At 43.3% G+C, this 18,022-nt stretch overlaps 1 protein-coding gene across 1 annotated transcript in view; it reads left to right on the plus strand.

Annotated features, from left to right (window-relative positions):
• The window catches only part of IQGAP1 (IQ motif containing GTPase activating protein 1), a 78,291-nt gene that overhangs the window by 16,969 nt on the left and 43,300 nt on the right, over positions 1-18,022 (plus strand). The window contains exons 3-7 of the mRNA XM_082321973.1: positions 10,650-10,806; positions 11,154-11,231; positions 12,949-13,025; positions 16,648-16,715; positions 17,769-17,882. Of these exons, the coding sequence (XP_082178099.1) occupies positions 10,650-10,806; positions 11,154-11,231; positions 12,949-13,025; positions 16,648-16,715; positions 17,769-17,882 (494 nt within the window). The remainder of the gene's footprint in view (positions 1-10,649; positions 10,807-11,153; positions 11,232-12,948; positions 13,026-16,647; positions 16,716-17,768; positions 17,883-18,022) is intronic.

Below are 18,022 nucleotides of genomic sequence, written 5' to 3' on the forward strand. Positions count from 1 at the left end.
CTGTAGGTCTGGTGTAGAGCTTGGCATTACAGGGGTTTATTTTAAGATATGGTGTGCTGTAATAGTTTGAAGGATGGACTTCCCAGTCTTTCTGTAGATGCTTGTGTTTCAAGAACGGTGTTTAGTTCCCTGTGAGGTAACAATATCCCCAGTGATCTCAGCCTTGATGTTCTGGGATTAGCGCATTTAACCATCACTTGAAGGCCTGCTCTCGCAAGAGCTGGTGTAGAACCCCAGCCTGACCTGCAGCATTAGGTGAAAGGGTCCTGGTGCTTGTGTATCACAATTCCACGCCCTGCCTAGCGACTTGCCTCTACTTAAAATCAAGGTGGTTATTTCCTTAGGGAATATGTTGGCAGTCCCTTAGCTGACTGAGTGCTGGGCACGTTTGGAGTCGGAGCCTCTCTCTGAGGCCACCAGGATGTCACTTCAACAGTGGGATGAGTCGCAAGGCTCTCGCCCCTTAGAATTCTTTTTTTTCCTGAGTTGTATTTTTTAGCATGAAATACTGTTAATCACTCTTTCTTGAACTATGCGCATTCAGGATTTATAAATAAGTTCGTTGTCTTGGACACCATGAATGCTTTATCTTCAAGAGGCTGAAGGACTCCAGTGTGATCTATTGCCTCTTCGTTTTCCTAGCAGAGGGCACCTATGGTGTTTATGTTGACACACAGGTGTTTGTTGCACTTCTACGAGACTGCCAGTATTCATTCTGCTGTGAATACCTTCCAGGAGTGCAAACGACTTTGGTGTTTTTGAGAAAGATCTTTGAAGCTTTGTCAGCACTTTTCGCTAAGCAGTACGTGTAGCTTTTGCACAGCTTCCAAGTTCCAACCATAGTTAATGATTGAACAGCTCCTCAGTCACCTTTCTTACGGTATCCAGGTGCCTCTCCAGATCCCTGTGTAGGCTGAACAGTGCTGCTTGGAGTTGCCTACATTTTAAATGTTAGGGGTGAACACTGGAAGAGGAAGCAGCTGGAAATAACTCTTAAGTTGTTCATGGCATTTTCAGTACATCCATTCAAATGGCACCTTTTCTTTTATCTTCCGTTTAATTTTGGGTATTGTGAGATTTGAAGAAACTATGAGTGCAAGATGCACTTTTTGTGTGTATATGGATATAGCAACAGGCAATAGGTGAATACCCATAGGATTACTTTAAAAGCGCAAAAAGATCACCTCGTTTCAAGAATTTGTACCCACAGTGTGAGCGTGCACATGGAGATCAGATCTTGAAGATGTGTATGAAAAACTTGATTTTGGGCAAATAGCCTGCCGATGTCATGGTTATGAGAAGGAGATGTGTAAGACAGTCTAACTGTGCATAAGGCAGCGTTAGTAGAGTACAGGTTTAGGCAGGCTTATTTTGCTAATTAAAATATATTGGTATAGTATACAGACAGCGTTACAAAGACTGGAGGATAATATCATATGCACCTGGAAAGAGAATCGAGCTCTGTGCCCCTCCAGTCTACCTCTAGACCTCCTTCAGGAGGAAATAAAGCATATTCAGCCTTCTTGAAGGAGACAACACCCTTCTGAAATGTAGTTGGTAGGGGACCACTAGAAGCAAGCAAGGAGTGCTATGGCACTGACATGCTTACAAAGAGAAGACTACTGTGATTCTGACCCACGATCAAGAACTTCGTGGCCAGTGCTCCCAAACTAGAGGCTCAGAAGTTTGCATTGAGGTTCTGTTTGCAGCTTTCCTGCTAATGAAATTGGTGAGGTGTGCAATAAGCAGAATGTGATGTGATCCTCTGGACAACTGAGCTTCAGCCAACACCTAGCATTGGCACCAGACTTTGAGTGGTATTGGTTATCCTTTAGCATGATGTGTTAGCGTTACGTACTTTATCACCTTGCAGTTCTTAATGGCTAGAAGTACTGAAGTGTTGCTCTTTAGGCCAACGCAGTGGAAGTGACTACCAGGTGCAGACTCAGATGGTGTGCTGGGCCGCAGTCTGGTCTCAGAGTTGAAAAATGTCACTGGCTAGGTCTGTGTACAAAAGGAAGAGCCATTGTCTTGAAATTCTAGGCCAGCTGAAGGTTAGAAAAAGTTATTTCTGGCCTCTGCAAATAACTAATTTTACCTTGAAATTACTGCTACTTAGTGATGACCAAGAAGTGAGCTTTCCTCACTGGTTGATAAATATCACTTCTTTTGACTATTAATGCCTTCTGTGTTTTCTATGCCATGTTGTTTTCTTTTTGTGCTGGAACATACTGCATGGTAGTCCTGTTATGAAATGAGCAGTGTTCCTTACACGTTTTGTCCATTTTTTTTATTGTCTGCTCTACTATTTTTTGTTTATTAAATTGGGTATTCTTGCAACAATTTCTGGAGAGATGGGTTGCTAGTTCTTCCTCAAGCTTATCTATAATCAGTCTGAGAGGAAAAGAGTGACTTTCTTTCTTTTCCACATTTTTTTCCATTGTCTCAGGGTTAGCAAGACTTGACATTTTCACAAGTGTAAGAGCAGAATGTGTGCCGTGTGATCGGTGTAAGTTTCTGCTGTATCTAAACTGCAGTTCTGGTTAAAATTGGCCTATGATACTGTCGAAAAATATGACACCTTTGTGTAACTTGCCACAATCCTTGATAATGCTGTATTGGGGGAGAATAAACAAGTTGGTAGCTGAGGTGACTGACGTTACTTTTTTCCAATCCTTGCTAACGGAGCAATGTTTCGTCTAAAAGTTTGAAGACAGCATTACTTGAGAGACTGGCTGCCTGACAAGACCTGATGTTCCGTTTTTACTGTCCTGTCTTCTCAAGGAAGGCCTGGCTCTAAATTGCAGCTGATGGTGGTAGCTGCATGTGGATGTTCAAGGATCTTTTCCTAGGAGAGGGATCTGCATTTCATAGCAGTAGGACTGACTGATTAGAAAGGTGCAATTACTACCTTAATTTGACCTAACTTCAGTAAAACTGGAGAGTCCAACATTACCTATGTAGTCATGTGATGAAATTTGATCGAAGAACTAATTCTGGGTTAAAAATTATTTTTTCTGTGCCGGTGAGAGGGAGGGAGCGTAGTGGAAACGGCCGCAGTAGCAAAAAAGAATTCAAGGTTTCTGTGGAAAGCTTATTATCGATAGCATATTGTTCTAATGCCTAATGTCTAAAGGGAGCAGAGGTTGCTGCCATCAACTGGGTTTCCCCCCTCCCCCCCCGCCCTGTGAGACTTGAGAAATGCTTTCCTCTTGTTCATCTGGAAATTCTGCATTTATTTCTACCTTTTAAGGATGACAGGTGTTAATTTTAATATTAATGTACGAGCTTTTAAATGTAACAGGTACTGCGTAATGCTTTCCCAAAACATCGCTTTGTCCTCTGGCCTAGCAAACGGTTAAGCAATGCCGCACCAAAGGGGAGCGTTATTGTATGTAAATTGCCTTAGTTTTGTAGTTATATTAACACCCACTTAGGAACCTGTTGAAACAGGTATGAGTTCATTGAGACAGTTTATGTTCTAATTATGGGCTATTCATCTTACTTTATGCAGATGCTTAAACAGAACTCGCTCCTTCTGTGTCCTTCCGTAAGGCGTTAAATGGTTCGGTGGCATGTCCCTTCTGCTTTTATTTTAGGCCTTCCTAGGTTGAACAAAGTGGGTGGTTTGGTTTTTTTTTTTTTTGTTGCCCCACTAAGGTTCTTGGGAGATTATTATGAACCCTGTTGCTAGCATTTGGACTCTTCCAGGGTTTGAGTAGCTCTGTGTCCTCTCAGGAGTCTTTGGTTGTAATGCTCTAAGGCATGCAGGTACCATTACAGAAGCTCTTGCCCCACTCAGAAGGAATGGGGGAAAGGGTTGCTCGTGGGGCAGGGGAGAGCTGGACTAGATCTCAAGAGGTCCCTTGCAGCCTCAGAGGTCCTGTGAAGGTTGGGTTGAAGCAGCATAGGAAGTGCAGCCATGTGGGACAGGGGAAGAGCGTGACCTGGATGGTGGTGTTTGACTTGTCTTACAGTATCTTTTGGATAATGGTCCAGAATTTTTAAACTTATGTCATGTTTTCTCTATCACTCATTCAGTTGCTATCTGCATTTTTCTAGAACTTAAAGTTCAAGAAGGACTACATTTTTTTTGAGAGGAAAGCAGCAAAACGCAGGAAAATAGTAGTTTGCAGAAGGAGTTTCTTTTTGTAGCTCATGTACAGAAGTTGGCCAGGTGTTCCCAGAAACCTTTTCTTCCTGGTAAACACTACTCCTTGTTGCTTTTCCAGGCTCCCTGTCCTGCTTTGGGTTGCATGCCTCCCTTTTCTTGGGCTCAGGCTGCACTCCACAGTGTAATGGTGTCTCATTTGGGATTTAAAGTGATCTCCCAGTTTAACTGTCGATGATCCACAATTCCTCATTTGCAGTAGAGGCTGCTTTGAGAACATTCTGTTCAAGAAGATGAGGCAACCAGTTTGATTTTTAATCCCTTTAGGGGAGTGTTTGCATTCCTAGTTATAAAATTAACCTGAGGAAATATGACAATCTAAGTCACAAAACACTGTATTTATGTCACATTAGAAAGGAAAGTGTGGTACTAAGTCTCTTACTGTAGGAGACTGAGAAGCTTGCAGGAAAGCTAATCCTTTCCAGGCTAAACTAGGCTTAAATTAGCAACTTCTTATATATACTTTTTCCACTTCAAAATTGTTACTTACTGTTTGAGTGCACTATACCTGAAATGCAAGGTCCATGAGACTTTCTGAGGTTATTAATACTGTTTTCACTTGGACTAGAGGGACCGAGCATGCTTTGCCTTGTGGAAGCTTCTCTAATATGGGGTAGTTTGATTTACATCTTCTTTGGAACTCTTCTGACATGTAGCCCCTGCCATCTGTGAGTTGTATGTGTCCTGAGTTGATGCCTTCTGCACTCCCATCCCTTTACTGCATAAAATTTGTAAGATGTTCGCATTGAATGCTGAACTCCTGTCAAAACTTGTTGAACTGGTTTACTTTCTGTAACTTGTACTTTGACTCTGTTCCTTGCTCCCTTAACATGTCCTTCGGGTTGTATTTGTTTTCTGTACCTTACAGGCTTTGCATAAACGGTCTTCCTATTGTTTTCCCGAGTTAGATAGCAAGGAGCTCAAAGGGCAAGGTGGGAGAGGACAGGGCTGCACATCATCTGGTGTTTGGTGGCTAACTGGTGACTTTCTCATATGTGAATAGAGGGTCTAAAGGAGGGGCACGAAGATGATCAAACTGCTGGAGAACCTGCCCTGTGAGGAAACACTGAGGGAGTTAGGTCTTTTCACCTTGGAGAAGAGAAGGCTCAGGAGAACCTCATCACAGTTTTCCAGTACTTGAAGGGTGGCTACAAAGAGGACAGAGGCTCTTTTCACAAGGAGCAGCATGGAGAGGATGAGGAGCAATGGGTGGAGAGGTTTCATCTTGATACAAGGAAGAAACCTTTGCAGTGAGAACGATCAACCACTAACAACCTCCCCAAGGATGTGGCGGAGTTCCCATCACTGGAGGTTTTCAAGATGCGACTGGACAGGGTGCTAGATCATCTCATGTAGGCTCCCTTTCCCACGCGCGGTTGGACCAGATGATCTTTTGAAGTCCCTTCCAACTTGGGCTGTTCTGTGATTTTGTGAATAAACCCGGCAGTGAGATTAATTCTCATTTCCAGTTAGTCAGGTGCTGTCAAAGGACACATGAATCAGTCCTCTGACTTCTTGCAGCTTTTTAGGAAAACGAGTAGAACCCACAAAGAGTGTGTGAGACTTGAGGCTTGGAAATATCATTTTTATATACCTTTCCAAATAGTGTTTTAGGTGCTTCTCCAGAATATGAAAGGATACTTCTTGATTTCTGTAGAGTATCCCCTCTTTTGGGGGGAGTGTGGGGGGATTTTTCTCCCTCTGCACCCTCCCCACGTAGGGTTGCGGTGTCCCATTTCAAGCGACGCTTTCTTCAGTAGTGCTAGGGCCTGGTCAGTTTGGGGGAAAGTTTGCCTCAGCCATTCCAGCCAGCTACTGGTTTGCTGATTGAAAGTGTCTGCACACAGGGCCTTTGTAATCTGGACGTTCAGAGCAGAGGCTGCAACTGTCATGTTGTACGTTTCATGAAGAGTTTTGTGAGACGTTGATTAGGAAATTTATTCTAGTTTTGGGGGTTGGGAAAGACTAGAAGTGAGTCAGATGGCTGGAGAATGAGAAGCCAGCAGAAGCTGGAAGGATCTGGTGCATTGCCCGTTTCCTGCAGAAGACCGCTCCCTGTTGTGGGAGGGCTGTCAGCGGGAACATAAAACTGTTTCTTGCTGTTGATTTCTGTGAGCGCTGGTTCCTGAGAAATGTGCAGTTTCCCTTTTCTCTTCCCCCTCCTTCCAGGCTCTCCCGAAATCTCCACCGCTGTGTCTGTTGGAGACATCTGGTTGCTGGTGGTTAGTTACTGTGGCAACCTCATGGAAAAGCTTCGTGGCACCTTTTTCTGGCTTTTCAGAGGTGTCACCTCTGCCGCTTGGAGCTGTAGAGAAGCCAGGTGTGAGGAAAAGGCTTTCCTGGGCAAAGGGGATGTGTCTTAGAATTGAGTAGTTGTTTGCACTCAGATGGAAGAATCAGTAGCACCGAGGTTTGGGGACTGTAATAGCGGCTGATTGTGGGTACTTCATGATGAGCAGCTATGGAATGTTAGTGAGGTTTTTTCTTTTGAAATAACTTCACAATTTTCTATGTTATCCGGAGAGGAATGCAGATAGTGAAAACAATCTGAATAACCAAAGAAAGAGCGGTGAAATCAAGCTGTTTGTAAAACCTCTACTGAATCACGAGTATTCTTTCAACAGTGAGGCTGTAAGCGTAGCTGTCTGCTGCAGAATCCACAGGTAGGAGCAGGACCGGGGATTAGATCTTTTAAAAAAACTCAAACAGAAGTGCAAAAGGGATGAATTAAGATTTGAGGACTTCGTGCTGTATTTGCTCTACGGTCAGTTTTTAGATGCTCTTGGGTGTAGGCATCGGAGTCACTCCAGCTGGTTTTAACTTGCGTTAATAGAAAAGGCTGTCTGAGGGTTAGTGGCAGCTGAGCTAAACAGATGTGTTTGAATTGTACCTTTAAGCAAATACAGATTTAGAGCAAAGAACAAAGCACTAGTGTTATGCCTTTGTTGTTGTTTTAAGAACACTGGCTTGTGTATCTTAAAAGGCAGATGGCCACTTCAGGTACTATGAGACCGCATTGTATACTAACATTTCAAATAGGGAGAGATGGAGAAGTAATAGATTCAGACATGAGAACTTGACTGGCGTTCCCCTTGAGTTTGAGTAGTGAAGATGTGCATTCATCTGCAATGTATGTTCTAGCAAGCGTTCTGTTTATGCTAACCGCCATGAAAATGGAGGAGCTGTGGTAGAGTATCAGACTAGCTCTGTGGCAGGTTAAAAAAAGTAACCTTAGAGATGGTTGAAACTGAGTACAGGCAGGACAGTGAAGAAGATTGTCCAAGACTGCATATCTGCACTAGTCAAAGTTATCTTTCCTTTGACTGTTAAAATATTGCAGCCAGTGAGACTTTTCATTTTCACTAACAGCTACCTGTCTTCTAGAATTAGAAATGCAGTCTACTGCCTTCTCAGGAGAGATGAAAAACTGGCCGTGGTGAATTTGAATGCATCTCATCTCTGTCGTGTACCGCTACAGTGTTCTGTATTTGAGATCAAGAGTGAACTGTGCAAAAATATCCCCAAAATGCAAATTAAATTTTATATTTATGATACTTCTTTCCTAAATTACTGTAAAGAAATCATCACATATTATTTTCTCATTAGGGTCAGAAAGAATGGTCACTTATTCTGTCATCTTCTCAGATATTGCAGGTTAAATAATTTTTAGCACTTTCCATTGAGGCTTGCGTGCTGGGCTGAAAATTGGTGGTTCTGAAGCTGATTCACATGCAGTTCATATGCTTCTGCCTTAGATTTGGTGCTGTTTGTCGGGAAAGGTGCAGCAGGCTGATGTCAGGGACTACAGTTTCAGTCATCCGATTTCAGTCTGCTACCGAAGGACTGTCCCAAAGGACTGTCAGAGCACCGGACTGCTTCTCAGGCTTTATTTCAACAAACTGAATGCACTGCATTGTTCAGGCTTCTCACTGTGAAGTATTATCTTGGCTAATAAAAACTTCTTTTCTATCTTATTCCTTCTCCCAGTTTGAAAAAATGCAGACCACAATGACAAGGTTAGTCCCATCAGTGTCGTATACAAAAGAATAGTAGTGCCCGACTTTACTGTTCCCCTTTGTATACACCCCACAATAGCATTAGGTCTTACAGCTTTAAACTTTGAATTCATTACGTCTGCTGTACTCATTACACGTTTTTCAGTGTCACAGTTGTCTTTTAGGATACAATCCCCAGTCTGTAGATAAGCTAGATCAATGACCTAGTATTTAACCATGTCTGAAGCCTAGGTTATTTGAACAGTCCTGTTCTTCCTCAAGCTGTGACCGCCTGTGTGCTAATTACAGGTTACAGTTATGCTAATATTGGTGTTATCCTCTGTCCTGGTTTCGGCTGGGATAAAGTCAATTTTCTTCCTAGTAGCTGGTATAGTGCTGTGTTTTGGATTTAGCATGAGAATAACGTTGATAACACACTGATGTTTTAGTTGCTGTTCATTAGTGCTTACACTAAATCAAGGACTTTTCAGCTTCTCATGCTCTACTGACTGAGAAGCCTGGAGATGCACAAGAAGCTGGGAGGGGGCACAGCCAGGACGGCTGACCCCAACTGGCCAAAGGGCTGTTCCGTACCGTAGGGCGTCATGCCCAGTACGTAAACTGGGGGAAAGCTGGCCGCGGGGCCACTGCTCGGGGACTGGCTGGGCATCAGTCAGCGGGTGATGAGCAGTTGCATCGTGCATGACTTGCTTTGTATATTCTATTCTTCTTATTAATTACTACTATTTTATTTCAATTACTAAACTGTCTTTATCTCAACCCACGAGTTTTCTCAGTTTTACTCTTCCGATTCTCTCCCCCATCCCGCTGCGGGGGCTGGGAGCGAGCGAGCGGCTGGGTGGTGCTCAGTCGCCGGCTGGGGTTAAACCATGACATCCTCTAATTCTCTAATTTTGTCAGCCTCAATTTTTGTGTTTACTTCCTGGAAAACTGAAAGAGGGGGGCATAACACACATCTGTGTCAAGATGCGTTAGAAACAGCACCATTCAATGAATCCCCAGGAAAACACTGCTTAGAGAAGTCTGTTCTTAGTATACATGAGCTATTTTTTGTGTGTATGTACAGTGCTTGATTTTAATCAGAATATTACGAGGCATGAAGCCTCGTACCTCGTAGATGTGAAATGTCTGCAGTTTTAGTTGGTCAACAGAGCCACGTAGTTTTCCCAGCTGTGTTTTACGGGACTCATTTCTGTGAAATTCTGTTAATTTACTCCAGTTATTCATTTAATCTGTTATCACTTGCATCCAGTACGGTGTTTTCCTGTTATTTTGCCTGGATTAATATGGAGCTAAATAGCTTAACAGTTATGTATGCATCTGAAACAGTATTTAGAATATTAAAATTATTTTCATTGGGTTCAAGCAGGATCCTTTACTTGCCCATCTTTAAGATCAGTCCCAGTAATGTGGACTCATCATCCCCGTGAGCCAAATTATTAACCTTGCTTATGTTGCACTGTCAGCTCTGGTTTATAATATGGGCTACTGCTATTCTGGGCCATTATTGTCTTGAAAGCCACTATTCTGTGATCGTTATTGATGAAAGGCTCATCTGTCCTGTCAGAGCTTTAGAGTTTAGCTGCAAGTGAGGCATGATCTAAGCAAAATGCTTTAGAAAGTGGCCCGTGGCTGCGCAGGTCCCTTTTTCAGAGAACAGAGCAGCCAGGGAGCGTGTCGTCTTTGCAAGAAACCGCATAGCTGAGCTTGCATTACACAGCCTCTGGTAGCTCCGTACAGAAGAAATATCAAGGTGTACCTCTGTTTTAAGAACAGTGACTTTTCAAATTATTGGCTGTTGTAATCTTTGGTTTTTGTCATGAGGATCCGTGACACTGTTAAGTGAGATGGAAGGAAACAAGGTAAGGGAAAATCAGTTGTTATGAGGAGAGGAATGCCTTCTTCCAGGTTTTTTCCCCTGTTATCAAAATGTATGGTAGGGTGAGAGAAAATATATAGGTCAGGAAGGTAGACTTGATGACAGCGTTGTACGGCCTCTCTATGGGATCAGCTAAAAGAGCTTGAATAAGTGGTACAAAGTCATGAAATAACTAGCGGATACTTAGTGAGAGTAGAGTAAAGAAATGCTTGTGAGATAAGCCTGTACTCAAGAGGAAGATTTAAGTCAGTTAAAAGGACAGGTTGGCCACTATGTCTAGATCAGTACCAGCTAAATCATGGGCTGAAGGAGAAACATGATGGTGAGATGGTATCTTAATTACTTGTGAAACTCTGGCGAGGGGACTCTGTACTACTTAGTGTTTTGTCTGAAGTGTTACTGGCTAGCATTTTAATGACACAGATTGTGTGGTAGTGCTATACCCACTTTCAACCCCTAATACTAAGTAAAGAGTTTGCTAGAGTGTGACAGCAGTAGCAGCATGAAACTTGTTTAGCGTGGCGTTGTGTTCACAAACTGGAAATATGCTCGTGTGACCAACTTTGTTCCTCTTACTTTCCAGATGGATGGAGGCCTGTCTGAACGAGGAGCTGCCTCCCACAACAGAGCTGGAAGAAGGATTGAGAAATGGAGTCTACCTGGCCAAACTTGGAAACTTCTTCTCCCCTAAAGTGGTTTCTGTGAAGAAAATCTATGATAGGGAACAGACTAGATATAAGGTGAGAGCTGTTGGCCATAGATACTGCTTTAGGTAGACATCTAAAATAGGAAAATGTGCACATGGAAAGTTAGTTTCTATTAGTATCACCTGAGAAACTCCACCTTCATTCTAGAACATTGGTTAAGTGAGAGGGGTGGACTCTTAGCTTTATATCTGAGCTTGCACTCATGTGAAAGAGCTTGTCATAAACAGTCAGTATAATCGTATATAGAAGACTTCTGACTTCTTTTCTGTAAGAGTACTGTTTTCGCTATCCATCTTAATGAACCTCCCTGTTGTTCTTGGCAGCTGTGATATTTTGTTTCTTACTGCCCTCCCCCTTGTTCCTGCCTATTTTTATTTCAGGCAACTGGTCTCCACTTCCGGCACACAGATAATGTAATCCAGTGGCTGAATGCCATGGCTGAGATTGGTCTCCCCAAGGTAATTTCTATGTTGTACGTGCAGATAAATAAGTAATCTCAGAAAAGCTTTACATTCCGTGGGAGCATTTGCTGTTGTACAAAAATTGTCAGACTTCATCTGGTTAATTCTTCAGTTTCTAGATTTGTGTCCTTATAGAAATTCTCTCCTAAAACTCACTGAAAGATTTCATTCTGCTATGTGTGTGAGAATGATTAGGAGCAAAATAATTCCTCCTTCTGTACCATATCATTAATATCACTAATCTTGCATAACATCTGCATTACATTGTTCTTGCCATGCATTCTTTTCAGCAATACCTGAGCTACAGTTTGATTGTGGAAGTTTTTTTAGAAATCTATGCTAAAAGTAGCAGTGCAACAGAAAATACTATGTTCTCCATTTCTTCAGACTTCCCTACGAAATTTTCACGTCAAGTTGAAATGTTCCTAGTGTAGCTTAATCAAATATAAAATATTGGCTTCACTAGGGGAATGGCCAGATACGCTCCTCTGACCTAATAAACACTGTTGCCTGAAAATATATGGAACTGTGGTAGTGTTGTGCTGATAGTCAAGTTGCATACATGGATAGCAAGTACATTTTTTAACCTTTTTTTTTTTTCTGTAAGCCATGTTACACTTAGTCTCACCAAAACCATCATTGCGTAGTTTAATCTGACATATGTTTTGTTTGCATACATACTTGCAAATTGAACACTTTATTTTTGGCAAAGTTTTTCAAATGACTTGTTGAGATTAACTTGTTGAGATTTACTTGTTGAGCCTTGCTGGGATTTATGATGGTCTTACAGGAACAAATTTGGGACTAGGAAACGCTGAAATATGCTGTTAAGGTTGTTAGGTGAAAATAAATGAGGAGGGAGCTAGGCAGAGAGAAGTTAAGTGCTAGGTATGAGGCAAGATTTTCAGATGTAAGTGGGTTTTGGGGGGAAATAAATGTGTGAGGAGATGTTAAAGAAACTGGGCTGGCGTCCAGTACATTGACAGAGAGATATTGGTGCTTTAAGTAGTTCCCCATGCGGAAGAGCCAGGGACCTGATGCTGTGGAATTGTGAGGGTCCTTCAGTTGCTCTTGTCTTTACAGAAAGAGCAATGCTATTTTGTGCTCATGGGCAACAGCAAGGAACCTTCCAATAACTAGAAAGTAACGTACCTTGTCAGCACTTCTGAATGGACTGACACTTCCAGTATTAGCCCCTTGAGTTAAACCTTGAAGAGCTTTGCATTTGAGACTGTCTGAAAGCTTTTGGGTCCAGCTAACTGAAAATGTAGTATGCAGAGCACCTCAGTGCTCGTCTCAGTTTCCCTTTGTCACTGTCTCCTCTCATGCTTCTCAGCCCCATTTAGTCAAAACAAAATCCTCTTTTTCTCTCTTCTGTTGTAAGTATTTTTTTCATCTCTCTGCTTTCGCCAAAGTCCTCGCTAATACCTCGTGACCCAGTATCGTGGTGGGCACACAAGAGAAAGGGTGTGCTCATCCATGTGTGTAGAACATGGGCAGGACAAGGGGAGCCCTGGTTTGCGTGGTAGAGACAAGAGGATTGATTGGCGCTTCAAGTAGGGGAAATGTTGGGCCAGGGCAGAGAAGCTCGAAGAGTTTTGTTCTGTGGGCTGTTTCATTAGTGTACTGCAGAAGAATTGGGCTTATCACAGTTACGTGATTTGACTGTAGAGAGTGAGTATAATTCAGACTGCTAACTTTGTTTTATCTTTAGATATTCTACCCAGAAACTACAGATATCTATGATCGCAAGAACATGCCACGCTGTATCTATTGTATTCATGCACTCAGGTAAGGCATGCTAGGCAGAAATCTAATTGCTTCTGAAATCTTTCCGCAAAGCTGAAATGCGAGAGGGGAGAGAGCTGAACTGAAGGCTGGACGAGGACAAATTTTCTAGCAGAACAGTCTTACTAAGTCAGAGCAAAGATCCATGAAGCCACTATTTTGCCTTGGGCAGTGGCTAAATCAGATGCTGAAGGAAAAAAAAAAAAAAAGTCAAGTATGTTGTGCTTACTACCTTCCCATCCCAGTTCTCACCCTCCCTCTCTACTGTCTGAGGCAGAGCTAAACATTTTGGGGCTTAAAGGAAAACCTGTAGCCCTAAAAGGTGTTTGTGAGAAAGGAAAATATTAGTTTATCTAGGGATCAGTCAGATCACTGAATGAAAGCCAGTGTGATCACAGCATTGTACTGCAGCATGTGTATCTTGATGAGCATAGTAAGTGATCAAGCAGGAACTGTTGTTGAAAGGTCTCTTAAATTTTAAAATCTCACATAGAGCAAGTAGGATAATTCCAGTTCTTGAGAAAACTAGGAGGATTTATTTGTTGATGCTTTGCTCTCCAATCTGATAGGATGGCACATTGCATGTGTTTTTGATTCCCGCCCCGGCTAGCTGGTTTGAACACAAGTGTGGTTTTTGGAACATGTTGAGATTTCTATTTAAAAAGGATCCCTTTTGTAGAATTTACTAGGTGATTGAATGCTGGGCTGTATACATTTGGGTCTTCATCTGTTGCTTGCTTGGTTTCAGTTCTCAAGAATGGCTTGTTCTGCTCTCTGATCTGTTGCCAGTGTGAAATCCATAGAGATGGATTGCATTTATCTGAATGTTATCTGATATTTCAGGTTGCTGTAGATGAAATTATTATTTACAGAAGAGAGCTCGATCCCAACTTTAGATCTAAAATGAGTTATCTCTGTAGAATAAGTCATTTGGATTTACAGAGCAGTGAGGAGTAGACCTGTGGTGGGGTACGCTGCCACTATCAAGACCAGTGCTCCTTTTTGTTTAGGTTATGGCAAAGTTCCTCCCTCGCTGGCAGCTTTGTGATAGCTGCTGTAGCTCCTTCATGCCAGGAGTTGGCTGGCATATATTCTTGTTACACGTTCTTTGTTATATCCTGGCCGTTCCCACCCCCTGCCCCTCCCCAGTAGTCAGAATTGTGGACAATTAGAATCATAGAATCGTTAAGGTTGGAAAAGACCCTTAAGATCATCGAGTCCAACCGTTAACCCAGCACTGCCAAGCCCACCACTAAACCATGTCCCTAAGCACCACATCTCCCCGGCTTTTAAACACCCCCAGGGATGGGGACTCAGCCCCTGCCCTGGGCAGCCTGTGCCAGGGCCTGACTGCCATTTCGGTGAAAAAGTTTTTCCCAATACCCAACCCAACCCTGCCCCGGCGCAGCTTGAGGCCGTTCCCTCTCGTCCCAGCGCTTGTTCCTGGGGAGCAGAGACCGACCCCCCCGGCTCCAGCCTCCTTTCAGGCCGTTGCAGAGAGCGATGAGGGCTCCCCTCAGCCTCCTCTTCTCCAGGCTGAGCCCCCCCAGCTCCCCCAGCCGCTCCTCCCCAGCCTTGTGCTCCAGCCCCTGCCCCAGCCTCGCTGCCCTGCTCTGGCCACGCTCCAGCCCCTCCATGGCCGCCTTGGGGTGCGGGACCCAGCGCTGAGCACAGCATTCGAGGGGCGGCCTCACCAGTGCCCAGCGCAGGGGGACGATCCCTGCCCTGCTCCTGCTGGCCACACTGTTCCTGACACAAGCCAGGATGCCACTGGCCCTCTTGGCCACCTGGGCACCCTGCTGGCTCATGTCCAGCGGCTGTCGACCAGCACCCCCAGGCCCTTTCCCGCCGGGCAGCTCCCAGCCGCTCCTCCCCACGCCTGCAGCGGTGCCTGGGGTTGCTGTGACCCAAGTGCAGGACCCGGCCCTGAGCCTTGTTGAATCCCATACAGTTGGCCCCGGCCCATCGATCCAGCCGGGCCAGGTCCATCCATAGGGCCTTCCTACTCTCCAGGAGATCAACACTTCCACCCAATTGCCAAGCTTTCAAAGAAAATTGTTTGCTGTTGGTGTACTCTTTCTAGATCATATATTAGGAAAAGAAAATTAATTCAGGGAGCAAAATTAATAGATGCAGGTAGTCCCAGTAGTTAAGGCTGTAGAAGTTATAATCTTTCATCTAATAATACCTTTTCTGTCCTACTTAATTTTTTTCAATTGTTAACATTTTTGGCCAAAATGTTCCATAGCCAATTTCTCTTCAAAGGCAGCCTCCTCAAGATATTATAATGTGAATAATTTTGCTTATCAAGGAAAGAAGAGTAATTCTGACATGTAAATATAAATATGGAAAAGGATGTTTTTATAAAAGCTTGTACTTTTTTCAGGCTTAGTGCCGAAGTATATTCCAGTTAAGAAATAAAGATGTAGAATGCAGTTTTGTTGACAGTCCATAGGTCAGAAATGTTCCTGCCTCATGTTTGTGTTTTGATTTGTAAAAGAAAATCTGCTTAGATTTATAAAGATTGGAGATTTAGATTTGACATGTTGAGGTCATGTGAAAAGGTGGAATTGCTTACCCTCTATTTTCCAATCACATTAAAACTGAGTTTATGGGAGGAATGGATATTTACTTTATGAATAGTTTATTTTTAATGTTGCTGTATAATCAGATATGTTAATAGAGGGTACATTTCCATGATCTGTGCTGAGCCGGCACGACAGGCAAAAAGGAGAGGAGTTGCTTCTGTTTCCCCAGTCCCTTTTGTCCTTAGATGTATGGATTCATCCCTCCTTTGTAGCAGTTCCATTTCTTGTCAGGCTCCAAGTGAATACATTAACACCATTTTAGTAAGTCAAATCGGCTTAGTGAATGCTTCCCCCCTACTCGGCACTGGTGAGGCCACACCTGCAGTACTGTGTCCAGTTCTGGGCTCCCCAGCACAAGAGAGGCACGGACATACTGGAGAGAGCTGCAGGAAGGGTCACTAAGATGATTAATGGACTAGAGCGTCTCTCCTACGAGGAAAGGCTGAGAGAGCTGGGACTGCTCAGCCTAGAGAAGAGAAGGCTCCGGGGGAACCTCAGCAATGTGTGCAGCCATCTGAAGGGAGGCTGCAAAGAAGATGAAGCCAGGCTCTTTTCGGTGGTGCCCCATGACAGGACAAGAGGCAACTGGCGCAAAGTGAACCACAGGAGGGTCCCTCTGAACATCAGGAAGCACTTTATTTACTGTGAGGGTGACCACGGAGCGGCACAAGCTGCCCGGAGAAGTTGTGGAGTCTCCACCCTTCGGAGATATTTGAAAGCCATCTGGACGTCATCCTGGGCAACCTGGTCCTACGTGACCATGTTTGAGGAGGGAGCTTGAACAACGCAAACTTGAGAGTGCCCTTCTTGCCTCAACCATTCTGTAATTCTGTGAAGACTTCAGAGTAATAGACCAGTTGTGTGCATCTGAGGGGGGGGAAGAGAGGAGTCAGCTCATCCTCTTGATGATTGTGAGCTGTTACGTTGGCTTATCTGAGTGGCTTCTTGAATCTATATCTCCTAAAATTATCTGTGTCATTGTCAGAACCACAAGGAAAAATTACTAGTTCTAATTATTTGCTTATTTTCTTTTCTAGCCTGTACCTGTTCAAACTGGGTCTTGCCCCCCAGATTCAGGATTTATATGGGAAGGTGGACTTCACAGGTAAAAAAAAAAAAGTGCTGATGCGTGCTGCCTTTATCTCAGACTCTACTAGACATTGTATAGATAATTAAAGGATTGTTACTGTTGATATCCTAAATGCAAATTAAATTCAAAATTAATGGCTGTGAGTAGTTCTAGTAATTTAAGAAAAAGGTTTGATTTAGTTGCTTCTGAGCCAGGCTGTTAAATAGCCATCGGTTCGCTAATCATTACTGTCGCAAATAACAGCCCCTTAACTTTTTTGCCACTGTTGTTAAGATGCTTAAACCTTGCCTCCATCCCTCAGCAGAGGTTTCAGTTTGGAACTGGGTAAACGGTTCTGACCTCCCTTGGCAGTTTAAAGTAGAGGTGCCATCAGCTGCAGAAGAGTACGCCAGCTGATCTGCTGCAGGAGATTCCAGCACAAAGGCTAAAGTCCACGTGCCCCCTCAGGGTTTCAGTTCCCCGATTTCTGCAAAAGTGTCAAATTCTGTGTTTGGCATTGGTGAGGTTCCTGTGTGAGGGCGTGCATCTGATTTAAAAGGTGTATAAACTTTATTTTCCTGCAAAACAGTTGTTGATTGTACCTATAAAATGCTAAACTATCAACCGTCTTTTTGAGTTGTGTGGCATTTAGCAACAGCTTGTCTCTATCCTCCATTGGCTTTTCTCACCGTAGTCTCTCTGTGGGGAAAAGAGAATACTAAAATACCGCCTCTGCATTTTCCTGACCTGTCGGTAGCCGTAGTTGAGGCGCCTCAGAATGATGGAGTGTTTCCAGCTCCTCATGAGAGTCAGGTGGTGTTTTCTGGTGAGAAAGGCTACAGAATATTCCCATATGAGTTTCTGGGAGAAATGTAGATTTTAGGAAAGTGTGCAAAATGTCTATCAGTTTTCATGTCTTTTGTTTCACTTACTGAGTTATATAGAAAGTATTATTTAGACAGTAATTGTCATTTATTGTAGCTATCCGGATTTTTTTTGTAGCAGCGGATTGTATAGCAGTGCTGATTCCTAATGTGCTTAAGCCTGCATAAAGCTTGTTAAGCCTGCATGTCTTTATGTCTGTTTCAGAGGAGGAAATCAGTAACATGAGGCTTGAACTGGAGAAGTATGGTATTCAGATGCCTGCCTTCAGCAAGATTGGAGGAATTCTTGCAAATGAACTTTCTGTGGATGAAGCGGCCTGTAAGGAAAAATGAAGTGTCATTTTATGTGATTATTCAAATCAGCAGATTAATTTTTTTTTTTTTTAAAGTGTTGGTTTTAATGCCCCCTGTTGTAAGACAGTACAGTCCTTTCGATAGGCCTTTTGGAACACTGGGAGG

This window comes from Platalea leucorodia (assembly GCF_965183815.1).
Source record: "Platalea leucorodia genome assembly, chromosome: 9".
NCBI classification, from domain to species: Eukaryota; Metazoa; Chordata; class Aves; order Pelecaniformes; family Threskiornithidae; genus Platalea; species Platalea leucorodia.